This window comes from Jaculus jaculus, chromosome 15 (genome assembly GCF_020740685.1).
Source record: "Jaculus jaculus isolate mJacJac1 chromosome 15, mJacJac1.mat.Y.cur, whole genome shotgun sequence".
Taxonomy (NCBI): Eukaryota; Metazoa; Chordata; class Mammalia; order Rodentia; family Dipodidae; genus Jaculus; species Jaculus jaculus.
The window spans coordinates 17,331,510-17,352,583 of record NC_059116.1 but is presented as its reverse complement, the minus strand read 5'-3'; the positions used below and the strand labels follow the sequence as shown (position 1 = coordinate 17,352,583).

Genomic DNA, 21,074 nt, shown 5'->3' with positions numbered 1-21,074 from the left:
TGGAAGAGCCATTGAATTTTAAAGCTTTTAAAATAATGTCTAGGGTGCTGCCTTTGGTGCCACCTATACTAAACTTGGAATAATACAGAGAAGATTAGCATGGCCCTGCAAGGATGTCATGCAAATATGTGAAGCACTCCATATTTAAAGAAAAATAATCTGTAACTCTGGATCATGTGACTTCTTTAATCCACTAAGTAGCATAACAGTTACAATAAACTATAAAGCAAGAGAGAATTGAGATGAATAATATAATGATAGTACTGCACATTAGTTTAAAAGACTTGTTATAATATAAATATGGTTATGGCAATAATCCAACAGCTTCACGTGTAAACCACATAGAGTATTAACACGGGATATTTTCACTGGTCTTTTGTGTGTGTGTATGTCTGCCTGCCTTTTACTCTTTGGGAATTCAAAAACGCCTAAGCAAAAGTAATGCTACCTACAACTCACCAGCAAAGAAAATAGTGTGCTGGTTGTTTTGGTATGCTTGATTTCACATCTACATTTCTGTCAGTACTCAGGGGCAAATGCAAGTTTGTTCTGTTTACTGCTCCACCTGGTACAACCCATATGCCTATGCAGGAAGTCAGGGAAAGGAAAACAGGAACTCTTTGAAGAGACCATCCAAAAGAAGAAAAGATCCCTCTGTGGAGTTTGTCTTCCTAGTTATGCCGCTGCTAACAGGAGGTCAAGACACCAACAGTGAGTCCTGCTCCATTCTGATTGATTCTCTTTCCCTCATTATTTAATCATGTAGGATATCTGATTCAAAATTAGTGCAAAATATCATTATAGCTTGACAAGTTTATAGAAATATCTGTTTAAGAAACTGAAACAAACTTTCAGGTGGAAGATCTCAAATACAAATTCTTGGTAAGGTATCTTAAACCTTCCTTAAACACAATTCAAGTTATATGCAAAGCTAAGAAAATCCTGCTGTGTGAAAATTATCTCCCCCCAGACACAAATTTTCTAGTATATACACAGATTTCATAGTGTCAATACACAGCAAACTCGCCCCACTCTAGCCACATGTGTAAGAACATGGCAAATATGATTGTCAGAATTACTAACAAAGTCAGATGAGTCATGACAGAGAAAGCATATTGAGAAATGGAGATTGAACCAGCTTACTTCAGAATTTACTTCAAATGTGTTTAGCTACATCTCACACACAAAAAAAGGAAGAAAATATTCTTGAGACAAAAACAGGAATGGCTGAATGGCATCTGTGGAAGACACTGGATGAGGGATAAAGACTAGGCCAGCCATCAGGAAGGGAAAGAGTTCACCTATTCTCATATATCAGCCAAAATCATAAGTGAAAAACAAACAAATTTTATAGTACCCAATTTGACATACACATGCCAGTTTACCAGTATTTAGGCAGACACAAAGGAAACACTGTGCTGTGTCTTCCCTTATTCATGTAAAGATGATAATATGTAGCAAAAAAATCAAAATTTAGAAAACGTTAAGATTATATCATTTTTATGTAGAAACATCTAAAAATTTGCTGCATAAGTAATGTACTAGGACAGTGTACTATGAATCTAAATTTATGCTGTGAAATTACAATGCCTGGTAATTAATGGTGAAAAAGCTCTGAGGTTATGATGGAATATACTGACTTATAATTGATTAGACTTCTGGATAGTTTAGACAGTAAAAGCAAAGGAAAGGGGCCTGTGTTTACATCTAAATAGAATGAGATGTCATTGCCTAAATTAATAATGCAAACTTGAAGAATAGCCCCAGGTTCAAAAGACCAATTATAAAATTCTTTTGTAAACAAATCTACATTCACATTTTTCATGAATAATTTTACCTAGTAATATTATTGCACTAATGTTCAATTTTAAAATAAGAAATATATGTTCAAATGCAATTTAAATAATATTTCAATTTCTAATAATGATAACTTCTCTGTAAATAAGTGCTAATAAGGACAAAGTGGAATAGTATACAGGAATAATTTTTTATCTATTTTAAAAATTAGAAATTTACATAAGAAAGTTTTTATAATATTGACAAATGAAGTATTATGGAAAGAAAAGATAAATATGATATCTTTGTAGGAAATCTGAGTTCATCTTACTATGAACATCTATGGTAATAATACACACTCATATTTATCCTACAAAAGGAAACATTACCTGGGTTTATGTGAAGTAAATATGGTAATTTGCTCTTTCTATTCTATGCAAACAAAAACATCTTTTGGAATTCTATTCTCATTTTGAAATCTTTTTCTCAATAATAAATAAAGGTAGTTGTTCTAATTACATATTAAATTCACTGTTTTAACAACTTCAAGAGAATTCTTATATTTTCAGGTTATTTTCAAGGCTAATTTTCATTTTGGTCACAAGTAAAAGTAACTCTGACCATATATACAGGGAAGAAAGAGGTTCCTGAAAATTAGAAAAATGGGGCTGAAGAAATGGCTTAGCACTTAAAGCATTTGCCTACAAAGTCAAAGGATATGGGTTCAATTCCCCAGGACCCATGTAAGCCACATGCACAGGAGGTGCATGTGTCTGGAGTTTACTTGCAGTGGCTGGAGGCCCTGGCATACCCATTCTCTCTCTCCCTCTCTGCCTCTCCCTCTGCCCTCCTTCTCTCAAATAAATACATAAAAAATAAAGTTTTTTTAAAAATGAAAAATAGAAAAGTTCAAACAATTTACTTTAAGAAATAAAATTATACAAAAGTTTTAAATAAAAACAACACCATCATTTTGACAATGGCATTAAGTATTTCAAAAGTCATTTGGTGGGTATTATTAGATTTAAGTGCCATAGGTATTAATTCATGGGCAGGGTGAATATACTTAGACCACCATCTTTTTAACACATGCTTTACAAGGATGCAACATGGACAGGGTCCAGCTAGAGCAAGTGCACCATTGTATAGTGCTGCTATTCAAGGAGATAGCTTTTATAGGGGACAAGTGCTATGACCTTATCCTTAGTATAAAGTGCACTATTCTTTCAAACCAAGGATGTCTAGATTACATGGAAATACAATTGTGCATGTGAATATCAAATATACAATACCACATTATTATCATATGTCAAATGATGAACTTTATAGTAGCACTATCAAAAGCCTTAATGATAAAATTTTAAAATCTATTCTATGGGCTAGGGAGATAGCTCAGTAGTAAAATGAGTTTGCTTGCAAAGACTACAGCCTGGGTTTGATTCTGCAATATCCATATAAAGCCTGATACAAACAGGGGACAAGCATCTGGTATTTATTTGCAATAACAAGAGGCCCTGGTTTACTCCCCCCTACAAACTAACAAAAAATAATTTTTAATCAAGCATAAAATTAAATGACCAGGCACAATGATCTGTAAGTAAGCATTTCAAAGTAAATACCAGAAAATAGTACAGATGTCAAAACTTAACTTGTGGATTATTATAAACCAGTGTCACTTGGGACCATAAGAGCAATATAATAATGTCACAGGAAAGTGGCTTTAAATCTAGACATTTTGAAACTATAAAATATTTCAGCAATTAATAAAGAACTGATTTGGGATTTAATAAAATTTTAAACATTTAAAAAACTGCTTAAAAATTCCAATTTTATTATAAATAAAATTTAAGCACATTGAGCACATTCAGGATTTGGAAAACTGTGAAACATTATCCTGTGAATGAAAGGTGAGGTGAAACCTAGAACCAGGCTAAAACACTCCTGAAAACTGACAAGGAAAACAATGTTCACCACTTAATTCCACTGTGTCAGGCTCTGGCCAGGTCCCAGATTCTTAAAACTGTGGGGTCGCTAAATGTATGTAAGGGGCCAAGTAAAAAGTGTTTTAACAAGCAATGACCAAAAGGTAATATAAAATCTAATGCATACAGCAAAGTTTCTAATTAATAAAAATAGAAAACATCTAGCCTACAGTGACTCCAAGGTGGTTCCAGCAGTACAGGTGCATGCTGCATTACGCGACAACATGAAGACCACAACAAAAACTATCCCAAACATCCCAGCTCAGATTCGAGACTGCCAGTCAATGTCACAAACAGCAGTGCTCATCCTGTACAGGTAGTGTTTCCTTGCATAGAGACATAATGGTTTAATCATAAAAAACAAAGACTTTTCATCTTTTCCTACTGCTATTTCTCCATAGTAAGTGTATCTTTGGATTGCATATACTATAGAATGCTTGATTTCAAAAACTGGTGTTTCTGTTTCTAATGTTTCACTAAAAAACTGTTAAATGAACCAGGTGTGGTGGCACACGCCTTTAATCCCAGCACTTGGGAGGCAGATATGGGAGGATCACCATGAGTTTGAGGCCACCCTCAAATTCCAGTGCAGCCTGGATTAGAGTGAGACCCTACCTTGATAAACCAAAAGACAACCACCAAAAAAAAGTTAAAGGAAGTTTAGCTTGGAGTTAGAGCAGAATTTTCAATAATTTCTAAGATGCTGTTCGTTATCTTGTTATTTTTATCATCCCTATGTAAAACACGATAGGATCTTTCGGGCCTCTCCTCTGAGTGAGTGGAACCTGGTGCTGAGACAGTCCTGCATCAGGTACTGCCTGCCGCAGATGAGAGGGGAAAGCGCCCCAATGTCAAATTCACGGCCAAATGTGTCTGCATGGAAATGAAGCAGAATAGCTCCACCTTTTCTTCCTCAAAGAACTAGAACTCGAGCCGTGGAGCAGGGTTTCTTAGCAAGGCAATGACAGAAAGACTGGTAGTTCAGCGGTTGTCACTGAGCACTGCTAGAAGCCACTGTCAGCAGCAGGAGTGCAGTGGCAGCTGAGCTCAGCTGCACCCATTCATAACTGTTTTAAGAGTGCACTCATGGCTGACTTTGGCTCCCCTACAGTGAGAGCTGCATTGCTCTAACAGTGCTGTTTCAGTTGTGTCTGTGCAGGCCTGGCAAGTGTGTAGAGCCCTGTGACCAGAACTTATACTTCTTAGAACAGAAACAGGGCCTAACACACACATAATCTTTAACATGTGAAAGCCAGAACCAGATGAGTAAGACAGGAGCCTTGCAGCCTCTGCTCAGGGTCTGCTGTCCACTCCTCCTCTCATAACAGTGCCTTGTGGCTTGGGCCCAGGTTGCTGTTCACTCCAGCTTTAAATACGTACTATTTTGATACAATGTAGTTTGCTCTTCTCAAATCTTGCCCTCATATTTGCCTGAAATACTTTTCAACTTTTTTTTTTTAATTTTTATTTATTTATTTATTTATTTGAGAGCGACAGACACAGAGAGAAAGACAGATAGAGGGAGAGAGAGAGAATGGGCGCGCCAGGGCTTCCAGCCTGTGCAAACAAACTCCAGACGCGTGCGCCCCCTTGTGCATCTGGCTAACGTGGGACCTGGGGAACCGAGCCTCGAACCGGGGTCCTTAGGCTTCACAGGCAAGCATTTAACCGCTAAGCCATCTCTCCAGCCCTACTTTTCAACTTTTAATACTTAGAGGTAAAACTTTAAAAGGCTGCCATCAACCACCCTCCACTTATTAGGCTTTCTGTTAATGTTATAACTTATAATTTTTAACTATACTAATAACTGGTAAATACCACTTTTACCTACTTAGTGTATAAAAACAACTTTGCTCCTGAAAGTTTGAAAACCACAGTTCTATAGAAAGTTGATTCCTTACACAAAAAAGGTAGTTACAGTGTGAATGAGAAATAAAACTTACACTGAAAGAAACTACCCACAAAATAATTTTTTATGCAGTTTGCAGCAAGAAGCCTGTGATCCTAGAAGCTAAGAATGATAAGGATTTTTTTTCACAATTTTCTAACTGCTTTTGTGTTTTCTAGGGAAGGCAATAACCATATGACCTCTACTAAAGTGGACAGAGCACCCAATGACGGGCTTCTTCAGAAGCAGGATCATCGGCACCTCAGAATTCCCATGCCTGCCTCTAACTGGATCACCATTTTCCCAAATTTCTAAGTAATACCTCTCTAGTGTTATGGGAAGGTGGAACTCATAAAATGGAGAGTGACTTAATAATTAATGAATGAAATATATCTGTAATATTTCTGTGCTTTTCAATGACCTTTTGCATAAAATTGATGCAATAATGGGGCTGGTAACAAAGACTATAGCAAGCTGCTTCCACATGTGCAGGCTAGATCCACAGGAGTACAAACACGTTTTTGAAAGAAGGAGCTATGTTGAAGACAGACAATAGAGAGTGCACTAGAATGAGGTCGGTGTCGCCACAGCACACGGTGGAGGCTCCAGCCGAGGGTGAATCATGTTCATACCACATCATAACCCAGCTGCCTGCGAGCTCCACAGGAGTGGAGACAACTGCACCAGACCCAAGCTGACGTGATGCGGCAGGAAAACAGGACCAGGTAATAAGCGCCATTACTCGCCCTGCCTCCCACACAGCTCTCCTCTCCTATCAGCACCAAAAACCACAGGTAGTAGACTGAACCTCCATGATCTCCAAGATGCTTTAAAAACAGCCCTAAAAATTCTGTTAATTACTGCCTCTTCTTTGCATATGCACTGTGTCCTTCAGGCTGGATGTAATACCCACCATCCCACAGCTGAGAGAGTCCTCATGTCCTCTCCTGGCCTTGACTGCATCACAAATCAGTCTCTTAAGTATTTGTGAACATTCAGTCATCTGAGATGCTATGACAGCCTCATAGTCACAAAGCATTTCTACCATTGTCTTGTTTCATAAATGCTTTGCTCAAAGACACATGTTGAATTGCTTGCAATGGTTCCCTACACTGAACAGTGAAAGAAGACTCCAGAAACTCAGGTAAAACAAAAGATTACAAAACCTCAACATTGAACTAATAAAAATGTAACTCTGCATTTTGGATATTAGAATAGCCAGTATAACTCTACTCTACATGATGCTATCATTTGGACGCACAATGCTAGCAATGTGTTCCCACTTGTAGCATGTTCAAAATTCCATGGACAATGGGCTTTGAGTAATAATGATGTTACTATATTTATCAGCTATAACAAATGGTCCCAGGATAATGAAAGGCTCTCATATTAAAGTCAGTGGACCATTCTCTCAATTTTACTGTGAAACTACAACTGCTTTAACAATTAAAGCTACCTGGGCAAGACTGGGCCCATCGACAGTCCTTCAGGGATGGGCGAGGGGCTCTCTGGAACCTGCCCCTCCTGGAGAAACATGGCAGTTAGTGCTTGCTGGGGGAGGTGGAGTCACTTTTCTTAGTTGTGTGGCCATAGACAAACTGCCCAAACTCCAGTAAGTGACTGCCCATCTGTACACATGCAAGCAACCCTAATTAAACTCAGTGCATCTCACACACACACACACACACACACACACACACACACACGCACACGCAAGACACAAAAATAAAAGAGGAGTCATAGGGAAGAAGGGATTCAGCAGTTGTGGTAGAGGGAAGAAAGAATAAGGGAAGGTGATCCAAATACACTTTGTACCTATATGAAATTACCAACAAATTAAAGCATTATTTTTACAAGTCACTGAAATCAGATAAAAAATAAATCGCCTGGCTAATAGACAACTGTCTTGTAGGGTATGTTCACTCACGTTAATTAGAAAAATTATAGTGTTATTGGACATACAATAAGATTTCAATCTATTGTGCTTGCACCCTGGCCTCATTACCTGTAGTCACACCAGGGACACCTGTAGGGTTTTTCTCCAGTGTGCACACGCTTATGACGAGTCAAGTGAGACTGGGTTGTCGAAGCAAAGTTGCACTCATCACATTTGAAAGGTTTTTCACCTGTAGCACAAGAAATATTATATATGAATAATAATAGTTGAACAGTCCAACCTAGTATTGACAATTAAAAAGAAAAGCCTCTTCCTATGTGATGTGAAGAATATAACTTGGTGGACTCCATACCTTCAAAACACTTGAGCAGTTACTGTGATAGTGTGGTGGCTAGAAGGTCGTTATTGCGTATTTGTGGTGTGAGGGCTGTAGAGGAGTGAGGCTTTCTCTACCTCCTCACTCCCAGTGCAAGTGCCAGGTGCTCATGTGTAACCTCCTGTCTTCTGATGGCCTGTCGGAAAGGCGACACTGCTGCACAGTTAAGATGCCTGCCTGCAAATACTGATTTTTATTTTTATTTTAAAATGTAAGCAAGATATGTAGCAAACTGTATGTATAGGACTCTAAATTACAAGTACAGTTCAATACTCTATCTGGAATGATGCTACAAAACTACTTTACATTAGGGCCATTAGAAAAAAAAATCTCAGTGAGGTTAACACTATTGGAAAGCATATAGCAGGCATTTACTTTGAATATAGATTTGGTACATTAAATTCTTAGCTCTATTTATGGAGAAAGAGATTCAATGAAGTTACTAATTTAAAAGTGTCAGAAGTAAAAGGAATGCAGTTATTGAGAGGAGCAAAAACCTCAAAGAAACAAACAACAATGAAGATCTTGTCAAAAGACACCAAACGTGCATATGCCAGAAATACGAAAAAACATGCAAAATACCAAAATCGTACAATAACAAAAATTAAATACTGATAATTATGCTATGCTGACTTCATGTACTGATAATGTGGATTTAGTTCAATCATTATAAAATAATTTTACCTGTTGCTTTTCCTTTATTTCATTTTTTAAAGATTTTAAAAAGTATTTTTTCTTGCTTTATTTTCAAAAACAGTGAGAAGAGAGTGAGAAAGGGTTTCCAGATGCTGCAAATGAACTCTGGACCCATGTGCCACTTAGTGCATCTGGCTTTACGTGGGTACTGGGGACGTGCAGCTTTGCAGGCAGGCGTCTTAACTGTGCAGCAGCATCCTCAGCCCCTTTCCTTTTATTTCCGACAGAGACATGAGGTTACACATGAGCACCTGACACTTGCAGTGGGAGTGAGGAAGTAGAGAAAGTCTCACTCCTCTACAGCCCTCATACCATGAATACGCAATAACAATCTTCTAAGCAGATTTTCCCAAAACATTTTACATATACTGTAAATTAATGATATGTATCTTAAAAACTTTAACTTATTACTTCCTGTTTCCTGGTTTTCTAGTGATATACAAACACTGATATATTTAGAAAACGATTAAATCCCTTGATTGAACTTTGCCTACATCGACTTGTCTATTAACAAAACTATAGCATCGGTACTGCACAGACATCTACCTTACATTGTCTCAGCCTATTTACAAGGCCATATACAATGCCATAGTGACACTAAATGTATCGCAGGTCAATCTTGTTGAATGGCACTTTACTCCCTTGAAGTACAGAAGTGGCTGGGTGAGGTCAAATGGACTGATCTTGCCACTTCTCACTCACTACTGGCCATGCCTCTTGAGAAAGACCAAGATAATAATACCACTAAAATGCAGGGTAATGGTAATGATTAAGATGTCAAAAGATACAGAAAAGAACCTAGGCGGGTACTCGGGGCCCACAGGCCCTGCGGAACTCTGGACAGCAACAGTCCCTCTGTCCCTGCAGAGATCGAGGCAGCAGCACACAGTGGCTCCCATCAGCTCAAGGGACTGAAAAGGGAAATAGCTTGCATGCAAAAAAAGAAATGAATGGTTTTGCATAGTTAATAATTATAACACAAAGATACTATTTAGTAGCTCTTGACAGGAAATGTTTCTATTTGACTTGTTAAAACAAACATTCAACTGAAAAGTATTTTTTCTCCATTAGACATCTGTCCCTAAGATAAATTCCACCTTCAACAACCTAATGAGGTCACCATCCCAGGTCAAAATAACACTTTTTCCTATTTCAAAATCATGGGTTAAGCAATTTAAATTATGGTAGATCACACAACTTTATTGAGTGACATTCAAAACAAACATAAATCTCATGTTCTATATTAATGTTACTCTCACTTTTGGTTAGAGAAGCTTCTCTTTTCAGATGGTGGTGACCACTAGAGTGACTCAAAAGTCAACACAGGGCTGAGAAGAAGTGATAGTTGAGTGTTCAAAAGTAAGGAAGACATTGCTATCACACCCTTCAAGGCTCAGAGTCAATTGTAGAAGAGGAGGCAGAAAGGATGTAAAAACCAAAAGAAGGGAAAGGCTACTTTACAATGCACTCTTCCAGACACAAAATGGCCTGGATATCCAAGACCTCACAGTGCCTGACATTAACTACACCAGACCATTATAATAGGAGGAAAAGATGTTGACATCAAAATAAAAGACTAATTGGAAGAGGACTTGATGGAGGGGGAAGATGAGGGGGAATGGGAGTGGAGGGTGGAATTATCATGGCTTTATCATCTGTATTTATGGAAGCTGTCAATAAAATGTTTTTAAAAAACCCTCATGTTCATGTTGGAAACAGGAATGGAGCTAATTTGCAGGATAATATATAAACTTTATATTGCATATGGCTAAAGGAAAATTGTACTATCTCTTCAAATTTGATTGAAGAATATATCTTGGAAACAGATATGCAACAATATATAAGCAGACCAGAAAAATATTGTGCTCATTTTCAGTGCTGAATTTGTTCATTAATTAATAGTACTTTCAACTGCATAGTAATGCCAGTGCACAGTTCACATGAAAAGGGAAAAATCATAAACATATCCTTGATTATATCATTAACTTGACATATCTCTCTAGGCAAAATACAAGGTCATATAATACACTCAAATGGTTTATAAAGTATAATTTATAATTGGCACTTTTAGTACATAATCCACATTTTGTTATTGATGAAAGTAAACTCATGATAATGATTGAACACAATCATCACCCTTTAAGAGTTCCCTGCACTCACCCCTGCTTGTTCTATATACAGAACACCACACACCTGTTCTCTGCTATTATATTAATCGGCATTTTATAGAAATTTACATAATGAGAATACACAGTGTATTCACTCTCTTCTGTCTGCTCTCTTTCACTCAATGCAATTACTCAGTGACTCATCTACACTGTTATTTGTGTAAATTACTTATTTTTTTTGCCTTTTTTGAATAGTACTGGTTACATGAATGTATCACAATTTGTTCACCCATTATCCACTGAAAGTCACTTGAGCTGTTTTGATTTGTGGCCTAAAATATCAAAATAGGCAAGCCATCGAATGGACATATACTTCCTTTTGTCTTGGGTGAACAGGTAGGAGTGGGATAGTAGGGTAATTTGGCAGGTATATATTACATAAAAAAAAAAAACAACCTGTCAAACTATTTTCACCAATGGTTCAGCACTAAACAATCTTACCAGAAGTGCAAGAGTGGTCCTAGTTATGCCCAAATCCTTCTTTGCAGTTTCATTTCAATAGGAATAGTGACAGGTTCCCACACGCTTAAAGCCATAGCTTTCTATACTGCAGTGAAATGACTACTGACAATCTTTTTTGTTTGTGTTTTTCCTCAGACCTGATTTGAGAGTGCTTTCTATGCTCTGGATACAAATCCTAGGTAAGGTTTCTGATCTGAACTTATTTTCATTCAGTTTGTGATTCATCTTTTCATTCTCAGTACTTCATGGAGATCAACAGTTATAACTTTATATAAAGCACTTAATGTATTAACATTTAATGGTGTAAGCAATTCTAGTTTTTGGCAAGTCAATGTCACAAAGACTTTTCCTTGAGGTTTCCATATACACTGTATACAGTATTAAGTATTACATTTGGATTATGATCATTTTGAGTGAATTTTGTATATGGTGTGAAGGATATACCAAAGTTCACTTTTACTGCATATGGATATCCAATTGTTCCAATACTGTATGTGAAAGAGACTAAGTTATTGCAGTTTCTTTATGAAAACTTCACTTTATTCTACTGACGTATCTGTTAGTCTACCTTGAGGACAATATCAAAATGATCTGATCACTGCAGCTTTAGAGCATCTGGAGGTTAGCAGGCTGTTCCTTCTCAACCTCTTTGATTACTTCAGACTTTTTCATTGTTATAGATTAATTATTTAAAACATAAGGGATGTGCATGGATCTTCACATCATCTAGTCTTCTGAGGTAGGTGCATGGTGAATTGCTTACTCTGGTGTTATTTCTCTCAGCAGTGTTCTGAGCTCTGCATGTGTTTTCTTAGATTAATCTCCCAGTGGGATGCTTTGTTTGAGAATGACAATCATGCACCCCCTGTAGAATGGACTACATTCTGTCTATTGATCTACCTGTCCATCTTTATGCCAATAAGATACTGACACAGGTATGGAAGATGTATACTGAGCATTCAATTTAACAGTACATATCTTTTACTTTTAACATAATTAATTTAAAGTGACCAAGTGATTTATAATACTGTGTTCACAAGGATATGCTAGTAAGGAAGGATGAGATATATCTGGGCTCTTGACAGTGTAAGAACTCCAGGTCAATTGACATTAACCATACTCAAACCTGCAATATAATATTTACAACACTTTTATTTTAATATACAATTTCATCACTTCCATTTATGTGTAATTTACTTAAGAAATTAAGAATATGACATATATGACTGATATAGAAGAAATTTTGATAGAAGACTAGCAGAAACTAGTGTTTCTGAATCTTTTCTTATCCTAAAGCCAGAGGGATAAACAAACTTGAGTTATTACTACATGACACCCCCCCCCCCGTGTGTGTGTGTGTGTGTGTGTGTGTGTGTGTGTAGAGTAAACTACGGACAACATATTCAACCACAATGGGCCATGCCAGGTATACTGCTGTGTGTCTGGTTAAGGTAACTGGGAAGCAGAGCTGAGAGGAACACAAGAGGCCCAGAGACCCTGTGCAGCTGTGAGATAGTCACGCCCCACCCCAAAAGAGGAAGGAGAGCAGAAGCTGGCCAGGGAGAACTTCTGTTGCTTCATTTTCCCTTTATGTAACAGTAAGCATTACTTTCAGCTGGAATGCTTCCCATAATTTCTCTTATAAGCATTATTCTTGGCTAAAATTGTCAATAAGGAATGCTTTGCACCTTTGGTACTATTGAGAGAAAAGTAAAGGAAAGGCAGAGCAGGGACACCGGAATAGCTTGTTTCCATAGTGCTCTGTCCTTATGTGTGTCAACCATCTGTCAGACTGGCTAACCACATCTCTTGGAAATCACACTTCGCATTCCTTAGGGTGGATTGGTGGTTATTAAGTTTGCTGGGTTTCTCCAACTGCACGTGAGGATTGGCGCCTGTGTCCTTGAATCAAGGGTCTCTGACAGGTGATAAGAGTAAATCTCAGAATGGAAGATGGCTTGTGTCAGCCCCTTGGACAGTCTGCGCTGCAGTGGGGAATTATTTCCGCCATTCAGAACATTGTGGATACCTATCCCTTTCCAAGCTGATTGTAATTTGCCTGCGCACTCTGGTAAAAAGGCAAACCGTGTCAGAGGCCACATCAGAGACACAGATTTCAAATGTACAATTCAGCTCTACCCAGAGGAAAAACATCTGTGTGTTGTTTAAACATTTTAAAGCCAACATAAAAGCTAAGTGCCTAGACTGAGTTGTACTGAGCTATTTTGTTGAAGCCAAGAGTCTTAACAACTGACTTTGGTATTAAAGAATCATGTTTGATTTGTGCCACAGAGGCAGATAAATGCCAAAAAGACAGATACCTCTGTCTGTGAGACATTGTCCTATATGGTATAAAGTTAATAGCAAAGTAATAAGGAGCCTCTGGACCTGACATAAAATATAAAGTTGTGCCGGCTCGATGCAGGCTTCCTGATCGATCCATCACCTGGAGCACCAGGGACCACGGCATTACTGATTCCACTGCAGGACGAAGGGGGGCAGTACCACTAGAGGGGTGGCACAGAGAGGAAGTTTGATGTCCACTGGGACCATATAAGGTGCGACCAGGAAAGCTGCACCAATAAACTGAACATATTATAAATAAACCCCCATGACCACATAGATTCTGTGTATTTTCAACTTCTCATCACAGACATCATAGGACACCTGCCTTTCACACGTGATTTATAATGTTTTCAAAGTTCTCTTTCCAACATAATGCTACACAATGAAAATTTCCCTTTGACTCAATGGTTATTAATCCTGTAAAAACTGGACCCAAATAAACTCAATATCTAAAAGCAATTGCTAGCCTCAATAGCTGGCATGGGACAAAGCCTAATGACCCAAGTGCAATTCCATAGTGCCCACGTAAAGCCAGATGCACAATGTGGCACATGCACCTGAAGTCTACATGCAGCGGCTAGAGGCCTGGCTGTGCCCATTCTCTCCGTGGCTGGGTGTGGTAGCCCACACCTGTAATTCTAACACTTAAGAAGAAGAGTGCGAGGAGCGCCATGAGTTCAAGGCCTCCCTGGACTGCATAGTGAGTTCCAGGTGGGCCTGGGGTTACAGCAAGACTCTACCTCAACAAGCAAACAAACAAAACCCCAAAGGCAAATAAAAGAAATTGCTAGCATTCATTTTCATTGATATGGAAAGTATTGCCTAGGTATGTAAGCTGCCGGTACCTATGTAACAGTATCACAAGGTTCCCGAAACAGCATATTTTATGCACTTTAATTCTACGCTGCAGGAAGGGAGACTGTCAAATCCAACATTCTCATGATACACACAGAAACGTGTAACATTTAGCTATCAATTTTGTAACCACATGACTTATTACCTTGGCTAGTAAAGATCTGGTGTCAGCAAGACACAGCTCTACTAACACCGGAAGACTCCAATGAGAAAGCCCTGTCCTTAGCACATACAACTTAGAATTGTAACAGTCATTATTTATAAGGCCCATCAGAATATACAGAGCAGGATTTAAAATTTGGTAAGCATTTAACAACTTTCTTTCTTCTGTGTGCCTATTGCTGAATTCAAGGTTATCCTGAATGTCCACAGGTTTCACAAATTCTTAGTAGGAAAAGTAACTGCGAGAGCCCCAGCTTCCAATCTGGGTGGGTGGGTGAGTGGCTGGGATGGAGGGGAGACAGGCAGAGGGTGAAGGATGGGCAAAGAAACACAGGCAGGTAGCCAAAGCAGAAGTGGCAAGGGAGGTGTAAAGTTGGGAGAGAGAAGGATGAGGTTGAAGGAATCTTAGAAAACAGACTCAGTCAGAGGTCTTATGAAACAAAATGGACATGAAGTGTCTGGCAATACCTGATGCCTGAAACACAAATATGATTACTTTTCTTAAAAATTTACTTATTTATTTGAGAGAGTAAGACAGGGAAAGAGGCACACATACACACACACACACACACACACACACAGAGAGAGAGAGAGAGAGAGAGAGAGAGAGAGAGAGAGAGAGAATGGGTGCACCAAGGCCTCCAGCCAATGCAAATGAACTCCAAACACATGTGCCACCTTGTGCAGCTGGCTTATGTGGGTCCTGGGGAATCAAACTGAGGTCTTTTGGCTTTGCAGGCAAGCTCCTTAACTGCTAAACCATCCCTCTAGCTCCCCAAATATGACTACTGTTTAAGTGTATAAAAGTGGACAATATAGCTGGCCATGGGAGCACACCTCTAATCCCAGCATTTGGGAGGCAGAAGTAGGAGGATGGCAGTGAGTTCAAGCCCACCCTGAGACTACATATTGAGTTCCAGGTCAGCCTGGGCAAGTGAGACCCTACCTCAAAACCCTCCCCCACTCCCTCACAAAGTAGACAATTTAATTTTTATGAAACTGTACGCTTGAGAGCCTAGAAAATTTTCCATTGACAAATGTTAAGAGAAAAGTAACAAGTGAGGCTCAGAGTGGCAGCTAGCACCTTGCCACCATCCAGCAGAAAGAATGGAGGGACAGACGTGGTACTGACCTGTGTGCTGCCTGCGGTGCTTGGTGAGGGCGTGCCTGGTCCCACCGGCAAAGCCGCAGAGGTCACACAGAAACGACTTCTCGCCTGTTGCAACAATAAACAGATGAGGGACTGCGGAGGTCACAGATCATTAAAACATATCTATCAAGGCTTTCAGGGTTACTAATTCCTCCAATCAAATGTTTCCATGTAAATATGTCAAATGGGAATGAAATTACCACTGCGGTTTATTGACTGTGATAAAATCTGAAAAGCACCACTGAACATAATTACATACTTGTCAGACCCATAAAAATTAGCTTTATTATCAATGGAATGGTTTTGTACAACTTCATTTCTGGTAGATGTCTTCCAGATGGGGCTGCTTTATGCACTTGAACAGTTTTTATGCATATCCTGATTTTTTACAATTCCCATACATCTGGCCTTTCTGAGCTGAGTAAAGATTGCTTGGAATAGTTAATATACAGTATATATGATTCTGCTTAAATAAAATATATTGAATTTTCTCACAACTTAAATATGCTGAATTGGTATTACCTGATTCTATCAGGTCTTCCTTAATCACTTCACACTTAATAATATGAATTAAATGGTTTCCTTGAACATACTGAGAATTCTAAGTAAAATGAAATCTACATTACTTGTTACCAAGCACAATTCAGTGCTACTTGTTTCTTAAACTTTCAAGGCACAGACACCATGTAGAGGGGCTGGTAAGGACTTGTAAACAACACATCTTACTCATCCTCTAGGACAGGTCTGGATGAGAAGCTTCTGCAGAGACACGTTTAGGAAATAATGTACTAGCAAAGTGTATATATACTTATATACTTTTTAGCATTTTTACACATATTAACTTCTCGCCTACAGTTTATAAGTGCAATATATCTTTCTCATGTATCATACTTAGACAATAAGTGCTGGCCAACTAGGCAGGTCATCCCCTAAGAGTCACAAAAAAGGGGAAGGCAGAAAAAAAAATGCCAACCTTGAAGAGATTAAGTGAAATTACAAAAGTCTTCCAGAAATAAGATAAGTCCTTTATATCTATTTTTATCCGTGTGACTCATTTAGACATTTCATGCAACAAGTTTTTCTCCAGCTTTCCCAAAACTAGCAAACTTTCCCCCAATTTGGTGCTTCCCAACAAACTAAAGCATACACCATGTTGAGAAAAATAATTGTTTTTAATGGTAGAGGAAATAATAAGTATAGTAAGAATGGCATAAGTGACACTAGTTCTTCTAAATTAAATGCCCATTCATTTATTCAAAAAGAAACTCTTCACTAAAATATACCTAGTCTCATTTCTAAATGACATGCTCAATGTCCACTAGCGTCCCCTATGAAAGCTGAGGCCACACTTCCGCACTGTCCTCCCTTTGCTACTTCGGGCTACACTCACTCCTTGGTTTCATAATTGTAGTCCAGGAAGACTAGAGCTTGGGCAGGAGTGGAGAATCAAGTTTCATGACACTCGCTCATTATTTCATCTGTTTAAATATAAACCTTTTAAGTAGCTGTATATCAATAAAATAATACTGAAGTGACGTGTTTTTATTTCCAAAAGATGATTTATTCCTTAATATTAACATGTTATTAGCACTAGTTGAGGCAAAACTGTACTCTACAATTTACTTATCCCCCTAGTTTGGAAGGCTGTGTGGTGTACACTGGCACAAACACGGGCTCTCCCACGTGCACCAAGGGGACACGGGAGCGCAGGTGCATGTTCCTGCACCACCGAGCACCCATGCCCAGGCATACACACATGCATGCCATAGTGTGGTGGTGGGAAGCATGGTGTGGCAGATGTCAAAATTTCTAAGCAGGAATCAGTAGTCATTGGTTTTGGATCCTAGAAAAGCATTCTAAGCTTCTGCCATTTATGAACTGCTTAGTGAACTATATCTCTCTTGAAAAATAAAAACAGTAATAACCACAAAACAAAATCTTAACAGGATTTGCATTTTTACATGCACATAGGGTGCACATAGTAAGGGCTTCTCTCTTTTCTAGTTTAAGAAAAAAATACATAGGAAGACAAAATTATTCATTTTCTAAGTGATTTGATTGTAGATACATTAGTGACCTTGACTTCTTAACGTGCAGGATTTTATCTAGGATGCTGGTCTCCAAGGCATTGTATGTCATATTTACCCTGGTGGCTTGATTTGTTTTCAAATTCAATTTTTACTAGCTTTTTCTGGAGGAGGGGTGACTGTTGAACAGCAAGTAAAGGATATTTTTGAGATACAAATTAAGGAAAAAACTAAATGCAATATTTTACTCAAAGCAGGGGCTCATTTTGCATGTCATAATTATATGATAGCAGAGGTTTAATGGAAGACTTCTTTGAGTAACACCTTGAATTAGTTTCAAGTGTGCCACTTTGCATTCAAATGCAGAAAGACATGGAAACCAATCCTTTATTTTCTATTAGAAAACGGCCACTGTCCCCTATCTCTCATTATGGTGCAGACTACAAGACCTAACAACAAAAATCCATATTATTGATCCAGCCAAGTCTCCACAATTATTCTTTAGAAGGAAACGCCGACGATAAATTACATCTGCACTGGCTTTTCATCTGCTGTTCGATATAAGTGATCTCTCAGGGCAGGCTGGAGACCTTAAATCGTCAACACCCTTGTCAAGGAAGCTAAGGAGGCCTGGACTTCCTACAAACTGCTTCAGAAGAACTTTTAACCTATAATTTCTAACAATAATATAGGACTTTTGACAATCAAAAACACATTTTGGGATGCTGATTAAAATTTATTATTTTTCCCTGAAACAAAATATATTCTGAGGGATGTGAACACAAAGAAGGCCACAACAATGTGCAGCACTTCACAGTCCTATAGCTGTAGTGACATGAGGAGAATATGCACCAGAGAGTCCACAGCACTAGAGTTGTAGTGGCAGGAGAAGCATACTCAAATACAAGATTACCAAGAAGTCTTTGCCTCATTGTACTGAGACAATGAAGAAGTCACAGACGGAGCAAATCACAAGAGTGTATCAGTGCACTATGAATTTAGGCAAGCCTAACTGCACATCCTCAGGGCCATGCTCAGCATAGACAGACTCTCAACCCCACACTCCCGCACTCACTACCAGCGACATTCCATCCTTCTTCTTTTTCTCTTTTTTTTTTCAAGGAAGGGTCTCACTCTAGCTCAGGCAGACCTGGAATTAACTATGTCATCTCAGGCTGCCCTCAAACTCACAGCAATCCCCCTACCTCTGTCTCTGGAGTGCAGGGATTAAAGGTATGCGCCACCAGGCCTGGCCACTCCAGTCTTTTTAATGCTTGCAAACAAGCTTTATGTGAATGTGGGCTTTGAAATGGGCATTTTTTTTGGGGGGGGGTCATAGTAGCTCAATTCAGATGAGTCTCTCTGTACAATGAAGATTGTAATGAAGATTGTAAACTGTTTTTATTTTTAAATCTAGGAGTTGATATCTTCAAAAATACTGTACTTCATTTATGCCCACAACAAAACACAGGACAGTTCTCTTGGACAACATACCATCCTACATCTTATAGGATCTTATCTAAAAAGCTATCTCTGGAGACATATGTATGTATACACATATACTTGGCATGAGCTTCCAAATACAAACTTATTCTGGTAAAATATATGCACATACAAACAACACACACACTGAAATATCCCAATCAAGGTATTTTGAAAATCACTGTAAAGCAAAGAATGCAATAATACCCTTTTCATATGTACTTGCAACAATCTTAAGCCTCAAAAAGCTTATCATTTCCAATGGTTACTATTTAGATAAGCAATGCACATCATCCCACAACCCTCAGCATCTCCCCTATCAAGGCCCCAGTTGGGAAGGGAGGTGACCACCTGTGTGTGTCCTGTAGTGATCTTTCATCGCAGAGGCTGTGAGGAACGAGTAGTGGCATGTGGGCCAGGTACACTTAAACGGCTTTTCTCCCGTGTGGAGCTTCATGTGGTTGTTCAGGGCCCACTTTTCTGTGAAGCTTCTGTCACATAAGTGACATGTAAATTTCCTGCATGAAGGAGAGATAACACAACGTAAAGCATGTGGTTGTTCAGGGCCCACTTCTCTCTGAGGCATCTATTACATAAGTCACATGAAAATTTTCTGCACAAAGAAAAAGAATGCAAATTTGGCCTATCTGCTTACATCCCAGGATCCAGACAGAGCAGTGGTTGCCCTGGAGTGTGGCGCACACATAGGCTCTGGGAGGAGAACTGCAGGCCGGGTCTGTCATGTCTGTATAACCAGGCATTGATTTTTCTGTCGAGGCCTGGCACTTCAGCCATTTATTCTCTGCTTTGCGGTTGGGCCCAACGGGTTTGAAAAATTCTGTTACAGTCCAGTCACCCCTGAGGCAAAAGTGAGAATAGATTTCACCTGTACAGGCCTACACCACTTATCCAGGGCATGGGCTGTCAGAGCAAAGGCTAAATGAAATGCTATCCATACTCAAGCACTCAGACAAGCCCTGCTGTCTGCCTGGCGGGCGGCTGGGGCAGCCGCAACTGCACTTCTGAAAGGCAGCAGCAGCCCCAAGACACCAGGCTCCTGGAGGAAACAGGGAGCCCACAAAGCGCTTCCTGAATGAAGGGTCTCTCTCAATTGTTGAGACATGGAGACATAAAAAGTGTTCATGGATAAAAATCAAACATTATAACCACAGGTTTTTATAAATAAGTCTCTGAGGGGGAAAAAAAAACCGCCACAGATATTTCCTGCAATGAAAAAAAATATCTTGACAATAACAAGTCAGTCCTTCTTTAGGAAAATGAAATTTCAAGTTCCCAGTTCAGTATTAAATTTCTTAATGCCCTAAGTAAAAAAGGGAATATGAACCATCAACAAAATCATCATACTTCCTCTGGTTAATCTCATGTCTCCTCACTAGCATTCATGAAATCATCACTAATATTAACTTATTTCTAGTATAGTGGAGGTTTTAGCAGTCTATGTGAACATCAGTATTCGCGTAATTAATTCAGGATAATGAACAATCAAATGAAAACCAATAATTAAAGTTATAATATTTTAATGAGTTGATAAGCATTATGCCATTAGAGAGACAGACCACATAGCTTGGTTTGACTATAAAGCTATACCTTTACCCAGTAAGTATAATTGAAAATGTAAGAATTTAATAATTTTTAAATTATCATCATAAAGCTACAGAAAGTTTATACTTTCACATAAATTCTTCAACTATGACTTTTACAAATTTCTTTTCTTCATTAGAACAGAATCTCAAACACCAAATAACTAACCTTCCCACTTTCAGTAAAATGTGGATTAGTTTACTAT

General features: G+C 38.7%; 1 protein-coding gene and 1 non-coding gene across 2 annotated transcripts in view; one reads left to right on the top strand and one right to left on the bottom strand.

Moving 5' to 3' along the window:
- Znf407 (zinc finger protein 407) overlaps nucleotides 1-21,074 on the bottom strand; it is a 416,446-nt gene that overhangs the window by 143,292 nt on the left and 252,080 nt on the right. Inside the window, exons 5-7 of the mRNA XM_004654819.2 lie at nucleotides 19,619-19,785; nucleotides 15,741-15,824; nucleotides 7,652-7,772 (exon numbers count right to left, since the gene is read on the bottom strand). Coding sequence (XP_004654876.2) covers nucleotides 7,652-7,772; nucleotides 15,741-15,824; nucleotides 19,619-19,785 — 372 coding nt within the window. The remainder of the gene's footprint in view (nucleotides 1-7,651; nucleotides 7,773-15,740; nucleotides 15,825-19,618; nucleotides 19,786-21,074) is intronic.
- LOC123455174 lies at nucleotides 45-148 on the top strand. The gene has a single exon (XR_006633730.1). It is a non-coding gene; the product is annotated as a U6 spliceosomal RNA (small nuclear RNA).